General features: G+C 46.6%; 2 protein-coding genes and 1 long non-coding RNA gene across 10 annotated transcripts in view; 2 read left to right on the top strand and 1 right to left on the bottom strand.

Annotated features, from left to right (window-relative positions):
• The first annotated feature begins 286 nt into the window (after positions 1–286).
• On the top strand, positions 287–27,897 carry LOC309646587 (uncharacterized protein). 5 transcript variants are annotated; one of them, XR_014255434.1, is made up of 4 exons: positions 287–1,544; positions 6,150–6,224; positions 7,599–7,872; positions 9,267–10,294. XR_014255434.1 is itself a non-coding variant. In XM_082433107.1 (4 exons), exons 1-3 carry the CDS (start codon positions 3,597–3,599, stop codon positions 24,721–24,723), a joined length of 261 nt encoding a protein of 86 aa, XP_082289233.1. In that variant the 5' UTR covers positions 2,876–3,596; the 3' UTR covers positions 24,724–24,752; positions 27,556–27,897. The 5 variants fall into 5 exon arrangements, 4 of the variants coding, with proteins under 4 accessions (XP_082289233.1, XP_082289234.1, XP_082289232.1 ...); XM_082433107.1 differs by lacking the exons at positions 287–1,544; positions 7,599–7,872; positions 9,267–10,294 and adding exons at positions 2,876–3,681; positions 24,623–24,752; positions 27,556–27,897; XM_082433108.1 differs by lacking the exons at positions 287–1,544; positions 7,599–7,872; positions 9,267–10,294 and adding exons at positions 2,876–3,681; positions 24,623–24,752; positions 25,272–25,348.
• The window catches only part of LYN (LYN proto-oncogene, Src family tyrosine kinase), a 110,921-nt gene continuing 96,144 nt past the window's right edge, over positions 13,121–27,897 (bottom strand). For all 4 annotated transcript variants that reach the window (XM_082433018.1, XM_082433021.1, XM_082433019.1 and 1 more), the window contains exons 11-13: positions 25,332–25,485; positions 22,759–22,890; positions 13,121–14,463 (exon numbers count right to left, since the gene is read on the bottom strand). In XM_082433018.1, the coding sequence (XP_082289144.1) occupies positions 14,261–14,463; positions 22,759–22,890; positions 25,332–25,485 (489 nt within the window). In that variant the 3' untranslated portion in view covers positions 13,121–14,260. The remainder of the gene's footprint in view (positions 14,464–22,758; positions 22,891–25,331; positions 25,486–27,897) is intronic.
• Positions 14,470–22,100, top strand: LOC309646607. Its single transcript, XR_014255463.1, has 2 exons — positions 14,470–17,074; positions 18,873–22,100. It is a non-coding gene; the product is annotated as an uncharacterized lncRNA (long non-coding RNA).

The raw sequence follows: 27,897 nt of genomic DNA, 5'->3' as shown, positions 1-27,897 counted from the left end.
TGAACAATTGCTGAAGTTGCCATACAGCAAAATGGCGAGGAACTGCATGAAAACCGAAATCCTACTTCATTCAATCAACAGGGAAATGTTTTTTTTTTTTTTTTAACATCTTTATTGAAGTATAATTGCCTTACAATGGTGTGTTAGCTTCTGCTTTATAACAAAGTGAATCAGTTATACATATACAATATGTTCCCATTTCTCTTCCCTCTTGCATCTCCCTCCCTCCCACCCTCCCCATCCCATCCCTCTAGGTGGTCACAAAGCACCGAGCTGATCTCAGGGAAATGTTTTTATTGTCTCTAATTTTCATTTATTTTAAAATCAACTTATAATCATTGTGAATGGACGTTTCTCAGAGAAAATTCAACTAAACTCACCATCCCTTTTGCTGTTGGGAGTTGCAGGGAGGGGTGTATCTGTTGAAACCTCACTCTCTCAGGAGAGCACAGAGGGATGCATTCTGTCTTCCTAACCGAGGACCCACTATCCTGCGAGAGAACATCTTAGCGCAGCGAAAGGCTGTTCCTTCCCAGCACCACGAAGACTCAGCCCACTCCTGTTAAAGGCCCAGCCAGGGTCATTCTGTGCCTGTTTTTGCTGGAGGTGATCTTGGAGGCAGCTCCTTCTCCTGGTGCTTTGTCCCGGGAAAAGCCACCTCTCCTCCGCCTGTCTGGGGCCTGTTTCCCACCCTCTCAAAGTCCTGAGACTCTGATGCTTGGAGATCCTTAAATCTGTGAAAAGCAACACAGTACAGAGCATTCACGGTACAGACCCTGAAAGGAACGCACGGATTCCCAGCTTTTATTAAACAGGTAACAGCAGCTCCAGTGCTGTCTTTGTAACGTCCTAGAATTGGAGGAGAAAACAGCAAAATCTTCAGAATCATAAAACCTGTGTTGCCATAAAATAAACGTCTGTCCGTGTTTGATCATCGTAAGACCCAGGCTCTATTCTTCCTCTAGGGCCTGGGTGTCAAAGGTGTTTCCCTTCGTGTAACAGGGGCCGGTCTTGTCTCCTGGCTGACCTTGGCCCGCTTCAGCCATGGACCCAATGTGATGGTTGTTCTGATCTGTTCCTGTTGTGAAAGGAAAGCGTGTCCGAAGGACTTCAAGTAACTGCCCAGAGCGTGTTGGCGGGAGGAAGCACCCAGCCCCTTGGGCCAGGACTTCTGGGGCCTTCTGCCCGCCGCCCTGTTGCAGCTCACCTGTTAGTCCTGGGTCTCCTCTTTAGCCAAATCCCCGCTGTTTGTTTAGAGCCCGGCGGGCAGGTGCCCAGCCCAGGCCAGAGCCGCTGCGGAATCAGGCCGCTGACTCCGTTTCTAACTCCTGGTTTCTGCTCCAGACTCACCCCTGGGTGAGGCAGCTTTGCGTTCTGTTCGTTTCTCTCGCCAGGAAAAGTGTTCAGCTTTTGCCTTCTGGACCAGGGGGAGACCACCCCTGTTTCATCTCCTGAGTGTCACCTGTTTAGATGCAGCCCAGAGAACCTGGCGTGGGCTCAGGGCAGGGGGAGGCTCCGGCTGGGCCTCTGCAGCCGGATCCCAGGTGAAGGCCCCGCACAAGAGCCCCGGTGCCCGGCGGGGCGCACACGCTTCCCAGGAAGAGGCGGGCAGTTCCCAGCGATCACAAGGCCGACGGAGCCTCAGGGTTTTGTCCAAATCCTTGTGCTGTGCTGTATGACCATGCAGGCTGAAATCTGTCCTCAGGAGAAAATAACCCACGCCTCTCTGCTCTGCGTTTTGCATCTCACTGTTGGGTTTTGTTTGTTTGTTTGGTAGCTGGTTAGTTATAATATTCCCAGGGGAAAGACATCAGCTATTATGATGGGGTAAATTGCCAGCTGTCACATCACACCTCAGGTACCATCATTTAAGTTGGACAGTCAGTGGCTTGGTGTCAGGAAAATGATTAAGCCCCAAAGCTAAGGGAAATTTCTGTGTGAAAAAACAAACGAAAAAAGCTAGAATAAATTATAACCTGGATAAATTGTTAACAGGGCCTTTAAGTTCTCTCTTAACTAAATCTTAGTGAAATCTGAAAAACAAAAGCAAAAACTAATCTTAACTGGAAGATGACTTCTTTTTTATTTTTTAAATTGAAGTACAGCTGATTTACAATGTTCCAAGGTGTACAACAAAGTGATTCAGTTATATATACATATTCTTTTTCACATTCTTTTCCATTATGGAAGATGACTTCTTTATCCAAGGACATATCTCTTAATCCAAGGTATGACAGACAGAAATAATCACTTCAGGGGCCTAACTTAACATGCCTTTGTGGTCAGAAGAGGGCAAGGAGTGTCAATCAAATTAATAAGTGAAGTGGAGTTTTTTCCATCTATTCTATATGCGAAGTACATAGGAAATTAGTGGGGGGAATAAATTTTTGCCATTTATATTCTAGGCAAACTGCTACTTTGGTTATTTGCAATTGAAAGGTGCCAGTTATTTCAGCTGTGTTTGCTATGACACATTTTGAAAAAACATTCAGGTTTAAAACCAATATATGTTAATTAATCATTTGAGGTTTTTCCCTTGAGACGTTTTAGACCATAATTGACCCCAATTTTCCTCTTTTAATATTTATTCTTAATAAAGGTATAACTTTATGAATAACAATCTGATATTAATATAAGCATGGACTTTTTAAACAAGGAAACTTTATGTAAGTGTTGGGTTAAATAACACAATATTAATATATAGCTTTATGGTTTTTAGAACTGACACTTGGAATTAAGAGCTGCTATCTCATAAGGCTTAAGTTATTTTGTAACTGTTAAAAGCAGCTATATTATTACACTTTTTCATCAGTTTGTATTTCTGATATGATATCTTTCATGCACATTATTAGTGGACTGAAGTTTTGAAAATCAGGCCTTTATCTTATAAACAGAAAGATTCTAGGCTGAGGCTATAAATGAAACCACGTTATTGCAATTTGATTACTCAAGTCATTTGGTATTAAAAGGACTTCTGGGAGGGATGGGGGAAATGTGCTTCCATTTCATTTTTCTTTTCAGTTTTGAATTCGGATTTAAGGTAATGTATAGCCGACGAAAGAGAAGTAACCAGAACTACCACTGGTTCATTTACGTGACGGAACACTAGGTGGCGCTGTCTTCCGCAGGAATTGGCTAGAATTGACCTAGCGTCTCTTTAAACCCATTTGTCAGGGATATGTGTGTTATTTTGTGTTTTCCAGAAGTCAGATAAAAATACTCCCTTCACTTTCTGTTCTTAATGAAGTGTTAACTTTATGAATAAGCACCTACGCTTGTAACAAACTGGACTTCTTGAATAACGCAACTCTGAGTAAATGACAGGTTGGTAACTATGGCTTCCGGGTACGAAGACTCAAGGAACTTGTTTACCTTTCAGTTGTTGTTGCTAATAAACTTTAGAACAGTTTTAGATTTACAGAAACATGTCAAAACTAGTACACCTTGCATCCAGTTCCTCAGTATTAACATCCTGTAACACTTGTCACAGCTGACGGACTGATGTTGATAACTTACTATTAACTGAAGTCCAGATTTTATCCCGATTTCCTTAGTTTTTACCTAATATCCTTTTTCTGTACCAAGGTCCCATCCAGATGACCACAGTACATGTAGCCATCCTGTCTCCTCCAGCTCCTCTTGATGACCTTGACGGTCCTGAGGCTACTGGCTGGGAATATTGTAAGATGGCCCTCAGTTTGCATGTCCGATGCTTTTCTGGTGATCGAGCCGGGTTATGGATTTGGTGGAGGAGGACCACAGAGGTGCCGGGCTGTTTCATCACCTGGTGTCACGCCGTTGATATGATCAGTCACTGTGCATGTTGACCTTGGTCGCCCAGCTGAAGGGGTGCTTGTCGGGTTTCCCCACCATCAAGGTACCTTTTCCCTCCCTTTCCGTACTTTTTCCTCGGAAGCAAGTCACTTTGCACAGTGCGCACTTAAGGAGGGGACGTGAAGCTTCACCTCTTTGAAGGCAGAGTATCTACATTAACTGTCTGGAAATCTTCTGCATGGGAAAAATGTCTCTTCTCCTCCATTTATTTACGGAATTATTTATTTATACCGGTGTAGACTCATGACTATTTATTTTACCCTCTGGTTTATAACCCAGTACTACTTTATTTTGTTACTCCAATTGTTCCAGCTTTGGCCCTTGGGAGATCTTTCAGTTGGCTTCTGTGTCCCTTTGACATACCCCCATATGCCCCCATCAGTGTGGTTTCTTTCTTTTAAGCAACTTTTAAACTTTTAAATAGATTCTGTTCAGTCTACAAATAGGATTTAGCTCCGTTATTCTGTGAGCATGTCTCTTTTCCATTATTGGAGTAATATGTTGATAATGAAAATTGAAAGATACATGAAAGTAGAAGGGAAAAAGCCCAATTCAATCTTTGTTATTCGTGTGTTCCCTTAAAGTGTTTCTTTTCTTCTCTCATTTTTACTATTTTGCATACTTTTTGACATTTCCTCCTTAAAAAACGGCTCTACTCGTTCTTTGTAAATAATTTCGTATTCTGATTATTTCTATTTAACAATACATCATGGATATTTTTCTATTTTATTATGTACATATCACTTAAAAAGTCCTCCATCGTTCGATTAACCTTGCCTTTAGAGTTGAATTGGCTCATAAGTATCTTTAGTGCATAATTCTGGACGCAGAGCAGGCCTTTAACACATAGGGACTGAATAAGTTATCTATTGAAATTATCTGTTTCAATATTTTGGAATTATATATAATGAAATGAGTACACTTGAGTGTACACTTGAGTACACTTGAGCCTATAAGGTCTTTAAGCACTTTTACATTATTTCACATATTTAAGAATTCTAGAAGTTGAGCTAGGTCCAATAAGAGCAGCAATATTTTTGAAGCCCTTGATTCACAATTAGATTTTACAAAATTGGGCAAATTGTATGACGCTAACCCAGGGAAAGAAAGGGGAAGATATTGTCCAGACTATGCAAATAAGGCAGGGGTCATTGGTTGAGAAGCGAAACAAAATGAGCCGATTATTAAGAAATAAAGCTTTTCATAGAAATGACATCTGGTTCAGAGCCTGGGTGTCACCCTTCTCAGCATGAATTCTCACTGCTCTACTGAGAAATTATGCAACCGACTTAATTCAAGTTAATTCAAGAAAGGACGGGAGGAGGGACTCCACATCCTGAGTGGTGCTAGTCACCTAAACCTCTCCAGAGCTCTCGTAAGTGGGCAGAACAGTGAGAATTCACATATTTCCCTAAGATCTCGGCTTAACTACACTACTGTGCTGTCCAAAATGTTCATTAAAAAGTTAACACAGGTACCTGAAAACACCAGAAGCTAGACTCCTACATTTGAAAGGAGGCTGTACATTAAAAGAATAAAAAGAAATGTCTTTCTGTCCTTTTTTGTTTTAAAATTATTTTTCTCTCAGAGGAGAGCATCCAGCCGTTGTTTTGCATTACGTGGTGTAATAAACATGGGCGTTTCATCGTGGGGATTCACATTCAGACGTTAAACCTCACGCACCTTGTCGATGTTGGTTTGGGGCCGTGTGTCTGGCGGGGAATCCTCACCCCTGATTCTCCTGTGAGGAGCCTGAGGGGTTTTCACTTCTTCCTGCTTCAGTTTTGTCCTCCTGGAGAGGGGACCCTCTTTTCTCATCCACAGCTCTTGTCCCAGAAATGTGTATATGTGTGAATTCACTCCTCAAAGGGCTTCTTTGTCACACTATTGACTAATGAGGAGAAAAATATTTATTCTGATTTGATTCTTTTTTCTAATATATAAATTTATTTATTTATTTTTGGCTGCGTTGGGTCTTCGTTGCGGTGCGCGGGCTTCTCATTGCGGTGGCTTCTCTTGTTGTGGAGCACGGGCTCTAGGCGCGTGGGCTTCAGTAGTTGTGGCTCGTGGGCTCAGTAGTTGTGGCTCACGGGCTCTAGAGCTCAGGCTCAGTAGTCGTGGCACACGGGCTTAGTTGTTCCGCGGCATGTGGGATCTTCCCGGATCAGGGCTCAAGCCCGTGTCCCCTGCATGGGCAGGCGGATTCTTAACCACTGCGCCACCACGGAAGTCCCTGATTTGATTCTTTGGAGTTGAGAGTTTTCTTCTGATTTTTAAGTTTTTCACACTCTCTTTTTCTTTCTTTCCTACTACAGGCCCGAGCAGCTCTTTGGAGTACGGCTGGGACATTTTTAAAGCTGCTGACCCATGGGGAGCTGCTCTTCAGAGAGGTAAGTGACAGCGTAAATGACTGCGGGATGTGAGCGGGGTGGGGGGATGTTCTGGTCCAGGTGTCCTCAAAATGAAGTACATTCCAACGAGTCCAGCACCCAGCATGGTGCCTGGCACAGGGCAGGTAATCGATAGCTAGCCGTTGATTGAATACATGAATGAATAGCTGGTATTTTATTGGTATACGTTTCCCATAGTGGAGATTAATTCATCCTATTTCCCGTCCACGAGTTCTGGCTTCTTTAGGAAACGGAACTCATTTTAAATGACGGCATCAACAACAAAATACTACAGTTTCTGAGGACTGTGGCAAAAAATAATAGGAAAGTGTTCTGTCTCCCAAAATAGCTATGTTTCGAAAAAGAAAAAAAAGCTTGGCATACTTACATGTCCCTTGGAGTAAAGGTGCAGTGGAAGATGACGGCTTCCCACGATAACCGCTACCTGTGTGTGTGCGTGTGCACGTGACCGTGGACAGACACCCACGTGCTCCTTGCATTTTCCCATCACAAGAAGCAGAGATGCCCCGAGGTTATCACTTTGGCTGCAGGGCCCACTCTGTCCCGTTTCCTCCTCCCTCTGGGGCTGTTGGGCCCTGGGTGGGCTCAGCGGGCACGCCCTCTCCTGGGCCGTTCCTCTCCTGCCCTCCCCTGCCCTCTCCTGCCCTCCCCTGCCCTCTCCTGCCCTCTCCTGCCCTCCCCTGCCCTCTCCTGCCCTCTCCTGCCCTCCCCTGCCCTCTCCTGCCCTCTCCTGCCCTCCCCTGCCCTCTCCTGCCCTCTCCTGCCCTCCCCTGCCCTCTCCTGCCCTCTCCTGCAAGCCCCACACCCTGCGTCTTGGTAAACTTGGCCTCACAGCGTGGTCTGTCTGTGCAGTGATTCTGGTGGCAGCCCTTCCCGCTGACCCCAGCACACAACCCACTGGGGACCGGGATGCACTCGCCTCCATGGCCCCGTGCTCACGGCAGGGTAGGACTGGGGAGAGCCAAGGCTCTGAGAGGTTTGGGCGTCCTGGGTTAGGTTGGATGGGCGGTGCCAGCCGCCAGGCCAGGCTGTGCGGGGTCCTCGGCCCCTTGGCAGCTGCAGGAAGGGCCCGAGTGGTGAGCCGGCTTTGACGTGTCCCAGGGAAGCCTGGTTCATAACCGGCCCCGCGCTGGGTGCAGCTGGATGTCATCTGTCCACCTTTCCAGCTCATGTTCTCTAGTTCCCAAGACTGGGTGTCATGGCCGATTTGTGTCCCCCGAAAGTTCATACGGTGAAGTGCTAACCCTCAGTAACTCGGAGTGTGTTTGGAGATGGGGTCTTTACAGAGGTAACGAAGTTACAATGAGTCTGTGAGGGTGGGTCCTCATCTGATGTGACTGTTGTCCTGATAAGGAGAGGTGATTAGGACACATGTGCACGGAGGGAAGGCGAAGTGGGGACACAGGGAGAAGGCGGCCGTCTGCCAGCCCAGGAGAGAGGCCTCAGGAGGAGCCCACCCTGCCGACACCTTGATCTTGGACTCCCAGCCTCCGGAACTCTGAGAAGTGAATGACTGTTGTTTAAGCTGCCCGTGTGTGGTGCTTGTTACAGCAGCCCTGGCAAACTACCCACTGGCTTTGATAGAGGTCCCTGAAGATTCCGGGCCGGGGCAGGAGCGTCCCCAGAGGTGACCAGGGCACAGCTTCCGGTGTCAGCAGGTGACCAGGGCAGGCAGCTCTGGGTGATGCTGTCTCCTCCCAGGGCACCAGGAGGACCTTCTGAGGCCATGAGGAAAGCTCTGCGCAGCCTCTCCTTGGCTTGCAGATGCCGTGTTCCCGGGTGTCTTCACACGGCCCTCCCGCTGCGTGTGCTCTGTTTCCTCCCACGATGGTCTGGTATTAGGCGCCTACCCGGGACACCATCTAAGCTTAACTGATTACATCTGTACTGACGCTGTTTCCAAACAAGGTCCCATTCTGAGGTCCTGGAGGTTGCGACTTCAACATACCATTCTGGGATGACACAAGTCAACCCATAACTGTTGCCAACCCCCAAATCTAATTCCCTAGTTGAGTTTCTCAGGGTTATAATTTGAATATTTAAATCAATATCACAGATGGGGGAGGTTGCTAAAAATTAAAAAAAACCACCCAATCTAGAGAAACCCGATCTCTGGGCGCCGGGCAAGGGTCAGGGCGGTGGTCTGCATCCACAGGGTCCTCCAGAGCAGCCCTGGGGAGTCTGGGAGCTTAGCCTTTCTCCACTTTCCTGCCGTAACTGCCTCCTCGTGGGCTTTCCTGCCCATCCATCCCTCACACTGCTGGCCGACTGGACTTCATCACGTCTTTATTTCACGAACACATTGACTTAATTGTGTGCCTGACCCATAATGAGATGTTACTGCATTCATTCCTTGTAGCAACCACATGAAGTGAGTTCTAATCTTACACCTATTTGGGAGCTGAGCTCAGTGAGCAGAGCTGGGCCAGGAGGCAGGCGGTGTGGCCCCGCCGTCCACGGGCACGGGCCACAGGCATCAGCTCTGAGCTGGGCCACCGCCCCGCCCCCAGGCTCTCAAATGCATAGTGCTGCCAGCATGGCTTACCTGGGCCTCCACCTTCTCTCCTCATGGGGCCTCGTCCCCGTTGACTGCGCTGCCCCCCTGCAGAGCGAAGGTGGCCCAGGACCAGGCGTACCAGCTGCCTTCTCGGGCCCCTCCCCAGACCTCCAGCCCAGAACCAGAATCTCAGCGGGGGATGAGGAGGCAGGGATTTGTGATAAGGAGGTGATTCTGAGACACTCTCAAGTTTGAGAATCACACCCAAGCTCCACCCGTCTGGGAGGCTCTGTCCTTGAAGCCCCCCGACGTCCCTGCCCCACCTCCCCCCTCGCCGCAGCCTTTCTCTGAAACTCCCTGCAGCCTCTTCTGCTGCCGGCGCTCGGTCCCTCTTCAGAGCCAATCCTGAATGTCACTTCTTTATGAAGCCCGTTTGCTTAATCTCCGTGCCTGTTCTTGTAAGCAGCCCTGCGGTCTCTCCTCAGAATGACCTTGTTCACCTTCTGTACCTACTTTTCCCTTAGGATAGTCTTCTTGCACTTGCGCTGTCATCTCTGCACCTGCCCCCTTAAAGCCGGCCGTCTGAGACTGCTCAGGACCGTGTTCAGCAAAGCACCGTATTGAATGACCACTATTAACCCATGGAGAACCTGCTTCAAAACTAAGTACATGGGCAAAAAAGAGATTAGGAGTGATGATCCCCTTTGGGGAAAAACTGTCTTACAAAGAAGGATTCAAAAGATAATCCTTTGACAGGGCAATTGTTTTAAAGTGATTTATCTCTCCCATCAAAACACCTGGGCTCTGGCTCCCACCGACAGTCTGAAGGCTTCCGTGTCTGATGTGCTCCCAGTTCTGTCACATGTCCCCGCTTGCCCACATCAGAGAGACTCTCTCAGGGCACTTAGATTTGGGAGTCCGCCATCTAGAGCTCAGAGTTGAATGGAACGCTCCCGCATGGTCTGACTTTCGTGAAAGAGCATCTCTTTTTGTTCGTGGTCCTTTGCCAGCTACTGCACTCTTTATTTCAGCAACCACAGCTCACTGGCAGCTCTGTGGGCAACTAAAACCACTAGACCTCTCTCCTCACTTGAACTGCAAAGTCTCAGACCTCCCTGAAGTGCATTTGATCAGAGAGTATTTTAACGACTATGTTGTTTCAAAGAGATGCATACTTTGCATCCTGGAACATGGCTGCGTCAGATGAGTTTTGAGTAACCACAGCCCCCGTGTCGTCTGTTTGAACTGGACTCACCACTGACGCTGAAAGGTCCTGCCTGCCCTTCTAGCCCTCTGGCCCGTCCCCTTCGCCGCAAAAGCCCAAAATACTCCAACCCAAGTTTTTCAAGAATTCATTTGGTGGTAAAACCTGATCCAGAGCTATTTATAGGCTATATTCATCCCACTTCCTATGAATTCAGGCATTTTTCTCTGCAGAAATGTTTTATTTGATTAATGGTTTCTTCTCTAGTGTTCACTGAGGGTTTGCCACCAAATATTCAGCATGTTCATTGTATTAACCTTTTAAATAAAAACAAAAACAAAAAACAAACCTTAAATCAAAAACACATCTGACCCTGAGGGTAGCAGATGAGGGCTTAAGGACTTGTCTGAGCCCCAGCATAAATGTAATTTAAAAAAATTCACAGATTGTTTTCTTGCTTTGTGACACGGTATTGACTTTTGGTGCTGTAAATAAAGCCACCTTTGGTTCTAGAAGTTCTGTATTAACATTGTACATTGGCCAATCCAGATTATATCTGACAAATCTCTCCAACGGCCTAGAGATGGAGGCCACCAAGACTGCCCCCATCATTTCCAGATTTAAGGGAAATATTCACTATCACTCGGTGGCCATCTTGGGAGCCTTGGGACATTTTTGGCACTTGCTCCTACTCAAAGTATTTAGATTCTTAAGAACACAGGAAATTAAATTGGAAGGCTTTCCTCCTACACATTTATCATATTAGAACTTTCTGGGATAAAATTTTATCAGTTTAATACAGCTTCATGATACGAAATGGAGCACAAATGTTATCAAAGCATTTTATTCAGAAGCATAGTCTCTGTAAGTTGTTTTTTTAAAAAGTGTAAATGGTGAGTTAAATTATTGCATGACTTTTCTCCCCAAATTAAAATTTTTAGAAGAAATTTCCTCTCACATCTGTGTGGACTCCAGTGGGGCATTTTTAAAGTAATTCCTTTGCCCACTTAGAATATCCAACTGAGTCAGGAATATTCCACTGTAAAGGTATTTCACTTGTTTTATTTTGCAAGAAAACATGAAGAGAAGCCAATCTATTCCTTTTGTGGCCCTGAATGCCTCTGATTTCTCAGCCATGCAATAGTGCTAGTACCATCCAGAACTTCCGGAGTGATTGTGTGAGTTCAAGGTAATTTTTTTAAGTGCCAAAGCACAGAAGAGAACAAGGAGAGAATGGTGGGTGTATGGGTATCTTTGTGTATTTATAGTCGTCATTCCCATCAGGAAGAATGGCAAGGTGTCCTCAGTTCATCAGGTAGTCAAAGTGTAGAGATAGAGAACTGAAGTCTCAATCAACCAGCAGAAGAGGAAAGGTGGGTGGTGTGAGCTCATCTGAGAGATGCTCTGGGCAGAGAACACAGGAAGCTTGGGTGTGGAACGTGACAGTTAAAATCATAAGGGTGGGGGGCTGAGCAATTGTTTTAATTCAGTGAAGCTTGTCAGATGCTGGTGTTTTGCTACTGAGTACCTTTCAGCAGCTACTGCCCAGGATGTAGTTTGTTTGAGCAAAGGGAAAGCCTTCACCACAGGCAAAATGAGAAATGAGCTTATACTTATGTTTCAGTGCCCTTGATCTTTCCCACTGTGTAAGCAAGTAAATATGGCCCCTCCTTTAATTGACCCCCTTCTACACTCTTGGGACAGGAGTCAAGGCATCTGTGGTGTACATAGTGTGTCCCCTAAAAGAAGGCCTGAACATGCTTTCCCAGTGGGATTCTGACAGCACCTCGGGAGGCCTTCTTGGAGGGGCTACAAAAGTACCAAGTGTCCCCTCCTCCTCGGGACACGTGTCAGGCCTACGAGCTTTACTTTAGGTTCTGTGAGCTTTCCATACCTAAGGAAGGAAAAAGGCACATTTCCTCCTCCTTATTCCTCCTTTTTGACTACATCCTCCTCAGGGAAACTGAACTATCTGGGGAAAGAGAAGGTCTTCTTTTGAGCAGATCACTTCGCAATATGGGTCAAAGCTGGGGGGCGGCTCTCAAGCCTGGGCATGCATTATACTCACCTTAAATTCACTGGGAAGCTTTTCAAGTACACTGACACATCCCCTCCCCGCTCCCCCAGGGCAGAACAACAGAGTCTCGGTCTTGGGGTGGGGGTGAGGATTCCGTTTTTCAAGTTCTCAGTGACCTGGGACGTGAAGATGTAAGCCAGCCTGCACGCCTCTGCACACCGAGATTAAACAAACACCTACCCAGCCCCTGATTCTGCCTGCCAGGAACCCTAATGGTGAGTGCTGTCCCCCGAGCGCCCTGTGTATGGGCACAGGCTGAGAGTAAGCCAGGAGGCCCGAGGTGGCGGAGGAGATGCTGGGAGCAAAGGAGCACAGACTTGACCGAGGGGGGACAGTGGAAAGTAAAATGGCCAAAGGAAGCAGAATTGAGGAGAAAAACACGGTGAAGATGAATTTAGTAATTTCTTAGAGACTTCTTTTTGCTTTAGGGATTCCTTACACTTTCTCTCCACGTTGGGTCACGTGTGTGATTCTGAAATAAAGCGTGAACAGGTGAGTGTTTGTAGAAGATGCACCGTGGCGAATCAGGCGACCAGCTGTGCAGGCATTAGATGATAATAGTTCACCTTTGCGAAGATGGCTCTTGTGAATTGAGAATTTTAGACTGTTTTAGAAAGGACCTTTTTTTTAAAAAAAAAAAAAAGATCACACAGGAAAAGAAGTTAAAATTTAGGGAAAGCAAAATATTCCATCCCTTTCCCCAGGCACCCAACATCTAGGCAACACAAACAAAGTGAAAATGTAATGGTGCTTGCTGAGCCTGTTTGAAAACAAATCCTGTTGGGCCCCCATAAAGGGATAATCAGGTGTCCAGCCCAGCAACTCCTCAGTTCTCCAATCTGAAAACACTCAAAGGATGGAGGTAGAACTTGTACACAATTTTTTAAAGGATGTATCTAATGGAATCACCTCTCATCCCACCCCCACCAACTGGTACTCATTTTTATATTGATGACAGTAGGAAATGTTAAACACCAGTGAAAAGCTTCATGTTACTGGGCCAGGTGTATTAAAATAAAATCAAAAATTGAAATATTAGGTATATACACAACAGCATAAGTGAAATGTGATGTGATAGAGCATTTTCCATTCAAAGCTTACAGTAGAAAAATTTAATAAACAAAACCTCGTGTCTCTCTTGCTCCAGTGGCTCAGTTGAGCCTCCTGACTCGTTTATTTTCCATCATATCTTCATATAAATAGTCTCACACAGACCTTACACAATTTAGAAAAGATTGCTGAATCACAAAAATAGCCCCCAAATATGGCACTTTTACTTCCTAGAGTATGACTAAAATGAATACTTGATCATTAAAACAATATTCAAAATCATTTGAAGCAATAAAGAAATTCTGATGTTTTGTAAGGCCCTAGAAGTTTCTGCAGAGATCAGAATCTTATTGTTCTTCCAAACTACATTGTCCAAAAAAGTCTGGATACAGGAAATTGTGGAATTGAAAAGCTGAACCATTAAAAAGTATTCCTTCTTACGGCAGAGCAGTTTCTAAAGCTCCTTTCCAGGGTGGTCTGGGCAAACCCCGGCTGCTGGGGGGAGGTCCATGTCGCTTAACAGGGCTGCCCTGTCTGCTTGCAGGTGACACTTTCAAGAAAAGAGACCCCTTCTTCCCAGCTGGGGTTCTGAGCGGTCTCCACCAAAGGAAACATTGAACAGTCTCAGATGTCAGGGGGTGGGAGATCACTGAAATCTGGGAACGACACTGAAGCTTCTGACTTCACCTGCAAAATCTAACAGGTTGGATTAGTAAATTTTTTTTTTTTTAAACAAAGAAGCTAAAGCATAGAGAAAATACAAAGAAGCGTCACGAAAGGCATATGGTTATTTTACTTTTATAAGTGACTTTAGCTGTGCTCCTGTCTGGGATTTACTGAAATGGCCTCTGAACCTCTGAGTCACACGTCCCCTTGTAAACACGAGGCCGGTATGGGTGCACTTTTGGTGGGACAGGTGTTTTCTTCTCAGAAGCCCGTGTCCAGATGTTGGTCTAGCGAGGCCGGACCGCCCGCGGGGAGCAGGCCAGGCCACGCGCTGCTGGGCAGCGGCCCTTGAGAGCAGAAACCTTTCCCATGGGGCGGTGTTCTTCCTGAGTGTTAGCCTCGTGTGTGGGAAGCAGGGGTGGCCGGTGACCCCAGCCCAGGAAATAACTAGTGGGCAGGGATTGTTACGTTTTCCTTTTAGGAAGGCAGCCGTCCCGTGAGTGGCCTGAGTCCCCTGCGCCCTAAGGCTGCTGTTGGTACTGGCCCTCCGTGGCCGTGTAGAAGTCGTCCAGGACGCTCTGCAGGTAGTCGAACGTGGGCCTCTCCTCGGCCTTTTCTTTCCAGCACATTTTCATGATGTCGTAGAGCTCGTCCGGGCAGTTCTCCATGCGGGGCATCCTGTAGCCCTGCGACAGGGCGGTCATCACGTCGGCGTTAGTTCTCCCTGAGGCCGAGAAACCACAGGTACCATTTAGAAGCCTGACCCAGGCTCACGCACTGCAGGGGTGCCCACCTCCTGCATCAGCGGTTGAAGCAAAGCTTCGGAGGCTGCCATGGGCTGAACTGTGTTCCCGCCGTGCCCTCCCCTGCAAACTCCTATGCTGCACTCCTAGCCCCCAGGACCTTAGAATGTGACCATTTAGAGACAAGGCCTTTAAAGGGGTGACCAAGTCAAAATGAACCCTTTAGGGTGGTCCCTAACTACCTCTGACTGGTGTCCTTATAAGAAGAGGAGATTAGGAAAGGCCCGGGGAGACACATGGAGAAGACGGCTGTCTCAAGCCAAGGACAAGCCTCGAGAGAAAGCAAGCCTGCCGACACCTTGATCTTGGACTTGCGGCCTCCAGAACCAGGAGAAAATAAGTTTCTGTTGTTTGAGCCACTCAGTTTGTGGTATTTTGTGCTGGCAGCTCTGAAAACTGGTACAGAGGCTAAGGAAATTTCTGTAAGCGATGAAATAAATGTTAGTACGAAGGAGATCAAGGCAGCATTCAGTTGCCAAAGTGAAAACAGGCAAACGTGGTAAATGGAAGACAAAGTGAGTTCTAATGACAAAAGGACACTGGACTTGACAGACCTTGTGAATGAACAAGCCCAATCCTAACACTTAATCTCACTTTCTTTTGTAGTATTTTTTTTTCCAGCTTCTACCTGTAATACCAAAAAAATCATTTTCCCGTATAGTATCTCATACCAATACTTTTTCAAAATTAGCTTTTCATCGTAAGTGTACTTAAAGAAGTCAGGATCCTTAAGTCAGCCGGACCAATTGCTTAATTCCCACTCCTCAGATGGTCCCGGCCTTCAGTACAGGAAGACGCAGAGTCTGCCAGGCTGCGGGAAAGAGCACATCTCAACAGCCGGCGAGGGAACTAGGCTGCCCGCTATTCCTACGGGGCTCTGCAAGAGAGCTGACCGTGGAGGACGGCTTTTACTATGGTCACATGTCTCAGGGTAGTTCAGATGCCGAACTGTCCATCTTTGATACTGAGAATAGCTTTAAGGAAAAAAAGGTCATTTTACTAACATTTTCCTCCAGTGCTAAAATGGGGTATCGACCCACGCCCACCTAGCAGTTTTAGCAGGACTTACCCACGTCTGGGTGTTTTGCCTATTTTGTGGCTGCCTTATTCTGTAGGGACATGAGCTCCTCTAGTGAGGGGCTGCATCTCACGTGGAATGTTTTCATGCGTAGAAGACATATAATATCTGGCACACGGGGAACTCCATTCATCCCAAGCATTTCCTTTCCATAGTTATCTCCTTTCCATAGCCAGAGGTTTTACCACTAGTGGCCACGGGAAAGATCCTAAAAGATAACTAGACACTTTAGGGGAAACGTCTTTGACTTGATTGGAAACAGAACCTTCTTTGAATTTATTCTCAAATCTGTGTTTTTCAAATTGTGGGTCACCACCCATTTGGGATCAATAAATTGATTTTTGGGGAGCTACCAGTATTTTAAAATATAAATTACCAATATAACAGAGTAAAATAGGAAAGATCAGAGTGCGCTGTACATGGCAAAAGTTAGTGTGGTTTTGTGAAACTTTCGTTTTATATATGGAGCGGGTTTCTGTCTATTTCTTACCGTGGGTCATAATCAGTGATCTCTGCACTCCTTTGCCCTTAACTAACCTTTCTTCTTCTAAGGACACAGTGACTGAGGGGCCCTGCCTGGATTTAAACCCCTGAAAAAAGACACGATTATTTCTGTCTTGGAAGAGCCCTTGTTTTTGAAATGGAAAGATCCAAGCCAACCTTATAACTGTTAAGATCTCTTGAAAGTTGTTTGCATGGTGAATTAATTTTGCTCAAGTCTACTTCTGAAACATCATCTTCAAATATTTGTGTAACGGGAATGTTCTAACTGGAACACTTCACTTGCTTCTCATTGCTTGAAGCCAAGGGGCTGATTTGCATCACTTTCTTTAATTGGGGTTCTGGTCTCCATAAATTAGGTGGCTTCAGCAGTGCTCTGGCTTCTGTAACTAGCCAAGCTCACTTGGATAAATTTCTGAAGAAATATCCGTGTTTACTTCTACATGGGCGTTGGGGAAAGTTCTGGGGTCCTGGCAGGAGGATTAATATCCAGGATAAAGGAAATAGCAGCTGGACCTGCAAGGCTGGGTAGGAATATCTCTTTCACCTCCTTCCTGGAGAAGCCCCAGTTGCAATAAAAGGTCAGAACGTGCCCACAGAAGATAAGTAAACCTTTCTAGGGCCCACACTGCTGCACTGTAGATTTTTTTCTTCCTTGTTCTTATATGTTCTCCTAACTCCGAAGAACTCTCTCAATGATGCAGACAAAGGCCAGGCACGCTCCAGCCTGCCTGGGGAATTTGACTTGATAAGAGGAATAAAAAGAAGGAAATCTGAAGTCTGTCTTTTTATGTACAAGTAAATCTACCAAAAAATACGGCTATCAACTGACAAGTCTGATGGAAGAAAGAAAGAGAGGAGAGAGACCCTGACCGAACCCTAAGATTAAACCCGGTGCTGGTCTGTTGCTAGGTTGAAGAAAGCAAACACCCATTGGCTGGTGATCTTTAAAGGCAAGCAACTTCATATTCCATCCTCCCTCCTTTCGACAAGCGTGTAGTGAGTACTTCCTACGGGTCATGAGCTGGCACTAAGCTCTGAGAGATACAAAGATGACTAAGACAGAGTCTTGTCCTCAAATGGCACACAGCCCAGTGGGGAAGCCAGCTCAGGAGACAGAGCTGGGGGGTGGGCAGGAGGTGACATCTGGAATTGGTAGGAATTGGCAGAGACTAAAAGTTGGTGAAGGAGCAAGGGAGGGAGAAGAACGCAGTACAGCAGAGATGAGAAAAGGGACGGGGGTTAGCAACAGGAGACAGAAGCCCAGGCGCTCCAGGAACCAGGACAATCTTTAACGACAGAGCGGGCCTGTATGTGTGAGCAAAGGAAGTACAGCCAGCCCGGGACTGCAGTCTCCCGCCCAGTGGGATTTCCAAAAGGGCAGATTATTTTTTTCTGAGCACTGCTTGTGATGGAGCATTTACAGCAGGATGAGTTTCCTGATTCTGGTTCACATACAGCTTAAGATGCTAGATATACCTGGCAAGAAGCAGCCAGAAAAGACACGATGCTTCCGAAAGCTTCGTCTTTTTCAAACCTCCTTTCTCTTTATAAGAGCAAAGCAAAACAAACCCCCAACCACAAAGGTCCCCTCTGGTTTCTTTAGAAAATTCCTATACAAATATGACTACAGTTTTGCTTTTAAGATAGTGAAGTAAGAACTTCCCTGCTGGCGCAGTGGTTGAGAATCCGCCTGCCAATGCAGGGGACACGGGTTCGAGCCCTGGTCTGGGAAGATCCCACATGCCGCGGAGCAACTGGGCCCGTGAGCCACAATTACTGAGCCTGCGCGTCTGGAGCCTGTGCTCCGCAACGGGAGAGGCCGCGACAGTGACAGGCCCGCGCACCGCGATGAAGAGTGGCCCCCACTTGCTGCAACTGGAGAAAGCCCTCGCACAGAAACGAAGACCCAACACAGCCATAAATAAATAAATAAATAAATAAACTCCAATCAAAAAAAAAAAGATAGTGAAGTAAGGATCTTTTTGCCCCACCTGCCTTTTTCCCTTTAATTCATCCCCAAACAAAAAGAGAACAAGAAAGAGAAAAACGGCGTCTCTGATGTAATCAGGAGACACCTGTCAGCCAGAGGCAGAAGTGCTCTGAGCCCAGAGGAGGAACGTGACCCTGGCGCCCGCCAGAGAGGAGTCAACAGTGCATGTCTGGTCACCACATCTTGGGACGGGGCACTCCCGGGCTGAGGTCGGTGCTGCAGGCAGGACTGGACCTGGAACGTGCCTGGCAGGTGCCCAGGTTAACGCTGGAGAAACGGAAGGAGAGAAGATCCAGGCCCAGTGGAGGGGGTGCAGGGGGGGCGGAGAACTGGGAGCAAGGAGAGTGAGGCACATGTGACCCGGGCCACAGCCTGGCTGAACCTGCGGACCCCACGCTGAGTGAAATGAGCCCGGCACAAAAGGACACGCACTGTACGGTTCCACTTACAGGAGCGCCCGGAGCGGGGAAATGCCTGGAGACGGAAAGTAGAACAGAGGTGACCAGGGGCTGGCGGGGGCAGGCGGGATGGGGGCTTAGTGTCTGGTGACCCTAATGACCACAGTATCAGTTTGGGAAGATGAAAAAGTTCTGGAAATGAATAGTGGCGATGGTTGCACAGCACTGTGAATGTACTTAATGCCACTAAACCGTACACTTAACAATGGTTACGATGGTGAATGTTATTCTCTGTTTCTTTTACCACAATAAGAAAACCCACAACAACAGCGAAGAAAGACACTGATGTCCGCTCCCCAGGGCACCTCCGGAATGCTGATGGCCGGGCGGTACTCCCAGCGGCAGGGCCTGGAAGATCCTCTTCAGAAGGAACTAAATAGTCCCAGAGGACAGACCTGAAGATACTGCCGGGGGAAGATGCTGACAGCGAGCCCGGTGGTCCAGAGGCCCTGGTTCCCACACGTCGTCTCACCGAAGCCAGGGGAGCAGGTAAGCCTCAGAGGACAGGACGACAGGGACAGAAGCGTAGACAGGGGGCTCTGAGGGTCACCCCAGGACGTCTACTGTCCTACCAGCAAGGGATTTGGAAAGAGGCGAGGAGCGAATTTTCAAAGAAGCAATATAGGAACACTTCCCCAAATCTATGGCTACAAGTTTCCAAATCAAAAGAACAAAACAAGTACCCAGCATAACATAAAAATGACAGAAGTGTCACACCAAGGTACATGGCCATAAATCTCAGGGACAAAGAAGGATCTTGAATTCTTCCATAGAGGAAGCAGGATCCTAGGGAGAAGATAGGTACAGAAGCCATCAGCCTTCACGCCAGCCACTCGAGAAGCTGAAGTCAGTGGAAGAAGCTGCTTAAAATTCTAGGCGAGGACGTTTGGTGGAGTAGCGTTCATAACGTAAACGAATTTGGTAATTGTACTTATTTAGCTATTTAAGTATATTTCGGACACGAGTCTCTCAAAAAGAAGTCCTATTTGGAGTGGAGTCTATCTTCTAGGTATGAACTAGAAGAATATTAACTTTGATGCCTCCAATTTTCACAAGACAATCTAGGGGCTACACGTTTAAATTCATAACTAGGGGCTACACATTTAAAAACATAACAATAAAATATGGTTGAAATGGACTAACAGTAAATGAAGACAAAGGAGTTTTGAGATTTGCCCCAAATACAACGAATAGGTGCAAAGCCCTTTCCTAAAAAGCAGGTTGTGGAAGAGCCCTTTTCTGCATCACATCCTATGTGCACAGAAGTTCGTGGTGTCAGCTGTGGCAGCTCAAGGCGTCTATTCAACGAGTAGGACTGCAAATGGGAAATGACACTCTCATGCTCCACTAGCACTTGCTAGTATTTGACGACTAGAATTTTGATAAGTTTATTAACAACATTGTACATTTTACGCTCCTATTCCCAGAGTTTGTTTTATGTCGGTGCTATCCGTTTTGGCATCCAGTCACTCTGTGTATTTGGTACAGCCCTAGTTATATATGCCTTCATATTCCTGGGATGCCTCTGACGGATGCACCAGAAATTGAGAACAGTGGCCGCCTTGGGGGCAGTGGTTGTGTGGCTGCAGACAGACGCACCTGTCACCTTGCACCTCTTTGTATCTCTTGGACTTAGAACAATGTGACCATATTCTTATTTGATAATAGCTAAAATGGAGGAAAATCTTTACTTAGGAAATAACAGTCTGAGTATAATATTTAGAACTATGAACAGCAAATATTAGGATAAATAACCAAGATTCCTGAAAGCCAATGCCTCTGAGGAGCCAGCAAGAGTGAGACCCCGGAGGCAAGTTTTCAGCAGAAGCCTTTTGCACTACCTGATTTTTAAAATATATTTTTTAGACAAGAAGTAAAATGTTTGATAAAAACATACTTGTAAAAAGTTAGCCACTTCAGGAATTTATTAAGAAAAAAATAATGTAACCTGTTATTTCATTGCTCAAGGATAGTAACATTTTGATATATTACACCTTTTAGTCTTTCTTTTTTCCTCTGCTCACTTTATAGGAGACTTTCTTATTTCTTTTCTGTTTTTATTCCCCTTTTCTTTCTCTTAGTGCCTTTTTATTTTGCAAAGCTAGGCATATAGCTTCTAAACCACACAAAAAAGAGACATATCCAGCACTTTTCCGGGTAAAGAAAATATTCTCCGATAACTTAATTGTCAGTGGGCCTGTCGTAAGCAGTTTTATAACAGTGATGGAACTGGCATGTATTGTCTATGTTCACCAGGTTCCATGCTCTCTGTGAATCGAGTCCTCTGATAGTTAAGTAAGTAGGACTGTCCGCTCTGTTCACATGTCCTAATGCTAGAGGCTCTCATAACATACAACGCTTGTGACTGGGAAACCTCGTCAACCCAGAACTCCCGAAAGGATGACATATCCCTGGTCCTCTCAGAGGACTAGAGACTGCAGAATAGACCAACTGATGCTCTCTGGTTGGTCCTGTCAGGTGTGTGTGTGTGTGTGTGTGTGTGTGTGTGTGTGTGTGTGTGAGTCTCACTGCTTTTCTACTGGTTATTTTAGAGTTTTTATGGTTTTTCACCCCAAGTATTTTCTAATCGTGGGCATTGAGCACAGCAGGTCAGAGTGAGGAGGCCGGGATTCCGCAGAAGCTCCGCCAGGAGCTCGTGATGCAGTTCTGGGCACGAGTCCCCTTCTCAGAGCCTCAGGGCCTCGTGTGCACATCACTGTGGAGCATGCGGTACATACCACACAACATGTGTGAGGCTGCATGTTTATCTGATCAGATGTCATATATATATATATATATATATAGTCTGAGTGTATAATCTTTCTCTATAGGTTATAGGTTATAGATATATAATGTCAGATATCCGGGCTGATCAAGAACTACTGTCCCCATATTTTTGGAGTGGTGTTATTCATGAACTTCAGTGTCTAGAACAGAGCGGCCGTCAGAATATGAAATGCGGGCACCAGAGGGGTTTCGCGGTACGGTCAGCCCACTGTGCAGGCACCGCTGAAGGCCGTCCCCTCCGGCGGGCCCCCCAGGCCCCGGCTTCTCCACGGCTCAACCCCAGAGAGCAGGGAGGGTGATCGGGAGCGCGAAGACCACGCGACTGCTCTGCCCCAAAGCTTCCGGTCTCCTAGAGTCAGAGCCGAAGCCCCTGCGTGGCCCCTGAGGCTCGCATCCGCTCCAGCCCAGCTCCGCGCCTCCTGCCCCGGCTCGGGACCCCGTGGGCCACCCGGGCCCTCCTGTCAAGTCACCGAGTCCCTGCTGCTGCCGGGATCACCTGCAACCCTACCCCACCCCCAATCCCTACACCACCGTGCCCCCTCCATGGCGCCCCTCCCATCCTACGCACCGGCCCTATTACCAGTGATTATTATTAGTGATTGTTATCAGTCTCTCCCCACTCAATTAGCTCTCGAGGGCACAAGCTGGGACTGCTCCATCCGGGCACCTCGTGAGTGCCTGGCACCCTCAGATAGTTTTTGAATGAGGGAATGACTTAAACATTAAAGATTTAATTTTAAATTGGCCGTATCCATTAATTTTGTTAAAAGCCAAACATTAACAAGAATGTGACAGCTTGGGGAAAAAATCCCTCTTCTTGCACATTCCAGCATGGATCCTGGAAAAAGGGAGAGCCGGAAGAATCTGGCTCCGAGGAGGTTAGGAATCTGGAAATACTGAACGATGTCCCCACGTCCAATAAGTCAAAGATCTGAAGAATCTTTCACTCACACACAGAGGTGCTTATTTCCTGAAGAGGCAGAGACTCCAAAGTACCTTGTATGAACTTCTGTTTCAAAACTGACCGAGAAAGAACTGTAAAACCCTCATCCCAATGTCCGTAACCTCCTCCATCAGGTGGACTGCTTGGGAGGGGCACCTGTGTCTAATCCTCTCATCCATCCTTATCAGCAACACCTGTGATGGTGCCAGGCACATTCTAGGCAGCAAGTGGTGGAATTAATTAGCGAAGCAAAAGAATATGCACTCAATCAGGCAAGAAGGCAGAGAAGTTTCTAAGCATATTTTAGGACACCTTCCAGTAACGACAGTCAAAATAAAGTTCTAGCACCATAAGCTTACTTTACTTTTGGATATAAGTTTATCTTTTTATGACTCGTGCCACTTGGCTTTTTTCTCATATATACCAAGTGAATGGAAATAGGTAAGTAACTGATACCTGGGTAGGGAATTTTCCCATAGGTGACGATTTCGTACAGGAGAATTCCAAAGGACCACACGTCAGACTTAATAGTGAAACATCCAAAGTTGATTGCTTCTGGAGCTGTCCACTTAATGGGGAACTTAGCACCTAGGGCAGAAGACGCAGGTGTTTTACTTGGGTCTCTGAGCTGAAACAAAAGAGTCATGGGCGTGTGACCCTCACACTTTCCTTTGGGGGGAAAATTTTAATGAATTATTTTGAACAGGTTAACACATACACACAGTAGAAAATAGAGATGGTACAAAATGTCATACTAAGAATGTTTGCCTCCCTCTGTTTCCCTCGTGGCATTCCCCTCTTAAGAAGCAAAGTTTCTTGTGTATTCTCTTAGCGAAATCACAACTAGCACACTTGAAACATGAGAACATGACAGCAAATGGAAAGGCATCTATTCTTAGCCTGTACACCTGGCCCTCGACATCAGCCTTCTAGAGCGCGTATCCTTCATGTTCAAATTTTCTCTAATGACCCAGAGCATGTTTATATGGAATGTAAGTATCTCGATGTGTATATTCTTGTGGATAAATCTCTTGAAGCCTGTACCAACGGGGGATATTAGATGCTACTCCAAGCTTTCATTTGATAGGACCAAACATTACTACTCTTCTAGGAACTGTGTAGGATGACGATCTGCTCAGAGTGAGATGATGAAACTAGGTTTCTCACGAGAAGCTGGTGAGGCTCAGGTCGACTTAGCCGCCGGGTCACATTGGGAGGCAAGCCTGGCCCCGGGGAACTCGCAGGGTCACCTCGAGGGAAGCAGGGACTCGGGCACTTCTACACCCTGGAAAGGCAAGGGCTTTCCACCAACTACTATAGAATTTTTAAAATACATTTGCCTTCACGCGGTCTTTGCTTTAGACTTTTCTGTGGAGTCCAGACCTAGCGCACAAGGCGGGGCCAGGAAGGGCGGGGCCAGGAAGAGCGGGGCTGTGGTTGGGGCGGAGCCAGGGGCGGGGCCTATGGGTGGGGCGTGGCTGGGTGGAGCCTGGGGTCCAGCATGGCCTTGGTGGGGGTTTGACTCCCGGTTCTGCTGTTTCCAGCCAGGTATGACCCCGGCAAGACACTTACTGTTTTTGTGCCTTCTTGGCACTTCCATCCATGAAATGAGTAAACAGCAGAACCTCCCCGGTTGCCGTCAGGGTTAAGTGGGTGGGTCTGCATGGTTGGCACAGAGGAAATACCAGTGAGGGTAAATATCATTACTTTTGCCCTGAGGTGACCTGACCTACTGTTTCCTTCTAGAACCCGAGCTCTCTGCATTAGGCCACCTGTTTCTCGTGAGAACAGTTATTTCTGTGAGACTCTGGGCTTGTCAAATTCTACAAAACCGATGTAATAAATTCTGACTCATGCACTTTGAGGCCACATCTCCTGGGTTTGAGTTCTGGCTCTAGCACTTACTATGGGGCCTCAGAAGCTTCTGAACCTCTCCTTTTTTCTCATCTATAAGGTGGAAACAATAATACTACTTATCACATAGGGTTATTGTAAAGATAAATGAGATGATGTATGGAAAGCACTTAGAATAGCCGCTGCCACACTGCAAATGCTCGCTACCTTTTAGCTACTTCTCCTCGGACTATTTTCCTTGACCTGCCATTTTGCTGAAGATAATTAAGGCCAAGGATAAATTATAATCCACCTAAGAGAATGCAAACTTGAGGCAGGAGAACTACCGTAAGTATGACGAATGCAGGAGATGCTAGACAAATCAAAACGATGCTTTCAATCTGTTTGTCACCTCTATAAATTCTGTGGGTACCTTCCAGAAATAACACACATGTAGTTAAAATAATCCTTGTTTAATAATTCTTAGGAATGTCAAGAAAGTGCTTGGCTCTTTCAGAAAAGAGAAAGCACTGCAAAAAAACTCACTCAACTTTCACGAGTGAGACCATCAGAATCCTCAGATCATAAGCAACACAGAAGAATCTTCAACAGGAAAGGTCAGTGCAGCCCCAGACAGGGCTGGCCCCAGAATGACAGGCCAGGGACTCGGAGATTTACTCTGTGCGTTTTTTGGTTTACATATATAATATGGAAGGTGGGAAAATAAAGGAGTGTATTTTTGTAGTGTTATATTTACTTCTGTGTGTGTGATAATTTCCATGTTTTAATTTGTAGTTAAAAGGCCAGAATATAGAGTATAGACTTATTGTTACAAATATTTTCTCGATAGTTAAGGAAAGCATACTTCACTGTTCTGGTGAAAAGCTCTAACAAGTAATATGAACAAAGAATCATGACCCTGTCAAATCTCATTTTGTTTTGCCTTGCTTAATCGAAATACAAACGACAGCATTTGTAAATTTTATAAACGTATCTTGCAGAGCTAATCAAGAGAGTAATTTTTCAAAACAATTATTAGAATAAACTGCAAACAGCAACTATGGTACATTTTGAATATTGTACCAAATGAATTATTTTACTAATGATGCCTATTGTAACTGCTTTGTTAAAAACAGGCAAAAACAAAATAAAACTAAACAACAACCAAACACCTCAAGATAGTTCCGGGAACGTACCTTCCCTGGCTGTGTACTCGTTATCCTCAATCACTCGAGCAAGGCCAAAATCTGCGATTTTGCACATGAGGGACTCGGAGACCAGGACGTTAGCGGCTCGTAGGTCCCTGTGGATGTAGTTCTTCCTCTCAATGTACGCCATTCCCTCCGCGATCTGCAAACAGAAAAAGGCTCTCCTTTAGATGTGCCATTTAGGCCCCTATAGGGACGTATGGAGGAACACCAGAAAACTTCTGAGCTCCTGGAATCCTTTCATGTACGATATTCTGATCGTTCACATTTTTAAAACAGTGGGTAAATTACAATCGCCATTTTGAGCCCTTTCTGAAATAGCTGCCCCCAAACCTCCAACGATGGTAATCACTCTCAACATGGTTATTTAAATAGCTATACGTCTCAACCTTTTTTAAATGCGTGGAGACTTTTTTTCAGATCCTACTAAATCCCTGCATGTAGATACACAGATGTTTGTATCCCAGTTTTTCAAACGAGGAAAGAGAGCCAGGGAAGTGCCGCGCTAACACAAATGCATTACTGGGGTGTCAAGAACGGGCTGTCCCTGGTCAGCGGCATCCTTGCTGTCGGGTCAGTCGACTGCCCACAGGACCCGGGCTCTAAGCTCTCTCTGCACAGTCCCTCCAGGATGAGAGAAAGAGTCACCCAGACAGAAAGCTGACAGCAGGAGAGAAGCAAGGACAAAATGATAAAACAGGGGAGGTGAAACTGCTACTCATCGCTTCCTAGGAAATCGGGTCTTTAAGGAATCAAAATAGGATTATTAAGGAAAACATTACCAAATTATAAAGATAAGAATCAAGAAGGAAGGAGGAAAGGTAGGAAGGAAGGAAGGAAGGGAAGGAGGGAGGGAGGGAGGAACCAAGTAGCTGTGTCTGGTGAGCAGTTAGAGGGAAAACTAATTAGGATTGTGTCACACAGGAATGAATGTATTCTGCGGATTCTACCTTGAATTCCAGGCGGCTCAGCGTGGGGGACCTGAGTACTCCCACACCCCATCCTCAACAGCAACCTCCTGGCTCAGTCAAACGCCGCCGTTTCAGCCAGGCCCTGTGGCTTAGCAAAAGCTTTTTAGCTCCTTTCTACGGGGGATGCTTCTCCTGACCTCCGCCTGGAACGCCTTGCTTCCCCTCTCGGCCAATCACTAGGCTTCCTTCTGGCCAGAGGGCCTTCCCTGAACTCCTCTTGATAATTTCACTCCACACCCACCATCAATGGTCAATTTGTACAAAAACCATTTGCACCTCCTGACCATGGCTTTGCCATTATTTTGATGCTGTTTAAGGTGCTTACTGCTGTCCTGCCATCCAGACAGCAAACACCACCAGGGAGAAGCCACCTTACATCTTTTCTGTTCTCACTTGTATCTACTGGAAGCTTCAGCCATGTCACTCCCCTCTTCTCAGAGCCAAAGAGAGTTCTTTGGTAAATGTGTTGGGTTTTTAATATTACCAGGATGCTATGTTGTTTGCTCTCTGCTGCAGGAATTTGCCAGATGCTATTTCTGTGGCCAGAAAATCTGCTGTATAATAATCAGAATACACCAGCTCAGTCCCGAAGTCCTGGCAGACCAGGGGCTCGCCTGTGACTCGCCCTCAAAGAGTCTTGAGCAGATAAAATCATAAATCCGAAAGAATAGAAGAGGTCTGAGCATCTTCTTTAGTAGAAACGACAGTTTGATAATGTGCACCTTGACTATGACCAAGAATAACGTGTGTGGCACGCAGGCTGGGCCGGTAGAGTGGAGAAGACCCAGGCCACGCGACACCTGCTGAGTGGACTTGGGGTCCAGCCCCTGCCTGGACGGCTGGGCCAGCCTCACACAGCGTCCCTCGACAGGAATACTTTAATCCTTTGGGCAAGTCCACCCAGGTCACTCCCTGCATAAAACTAGCCTCCAGACCACGTCTGAACCCCTTAGCGCTGCTTCCAAGGCCCTGGGTGACTGGTCCATCATACTCCACCTCCCACCACTGCCTCCCTCCAGGATCCTGGCTCCCGCAGCCCCTGTCGCGGGGCAGTTCATCCCGCAGGTCTCAGGGGAGACGGCCCTCCCGCTGAGAGGCCTTCCCTGACCCTCCTTCTCCTCCAGTGTGTGTGTCCCAGGGCCCCCTGCTCCTCACCTGTCTACCTGGGCATCGCAGGAATGTAAACCCCTTAGGGCACACTCCTGTTCTTGAGCCCGTATGTAACATTCCAGTGATTCTAGACAAACTGGGCCAGGAACCGGGAAGAGCCGAAGCTGGCCGCGATCCCAACATGTCCACATGCCGCAACTACTGAAGCCCGCGCGCCTAGAGCCCGTGCTCCGCAGCAAGAGAAGCCGCCGCAGTGAGAAGCCCGCGCACCGCAACGAAGAGTAGCCCCCGCTCGTCACAACCAGAGAAAGCCTGGGCGCAGCAACGAAGAATCAATCAATCAATCAATCAATCAATCAATCCTGGGAACTTGTGGGTAAGGCTTTTATCACACTCACCCGAGTTCTGCATTTACACAAACCCGAATGCATTTTTTAACATGATTCTCTGAAATAATAACAGACTTGCAGCAA

This window comes from Balaenoptera physalus (genome assembly GCF_965194825.1).
Source record: "Balaenoptera physalus genome assembly, chromosome: 17".
Classification (NCBI taxonomy): Eukaryota; Metazoa; Chordata; class Mammalia; order Artiodactyla; family Balaenopteridae; genus Balaenoptera; species Balaenoptera physalus.
This window is presented reverse-complemented; position numbering and strand designations above follow the sequence as displayed.

Bases quoted from the DNA above. Each gene is read 5' to 3' on its own strand.
- LOC309646587 (XM_082433105.1), top strand. From the start codon at position 3,597: ATGACCACAGTACATGTAGCCATCCTGTCTCCTCCAGCTCCTCTTGAT. The intron at 3,682-6,149 runs GTAAGATGGCCC...TTCCTACTACAG, and splicing joins GGCTACTGGCTGGGAATATT to GCCCGAGCAGCTCTTTGGAG. The intron at 6,225-9,773 runs GTAAGTGACAGC...TCTTTATTTCAG, and splicing joins GGGAGCTGCTCTTCAGAGAG to CAACCACAGCTCACTGGCAG.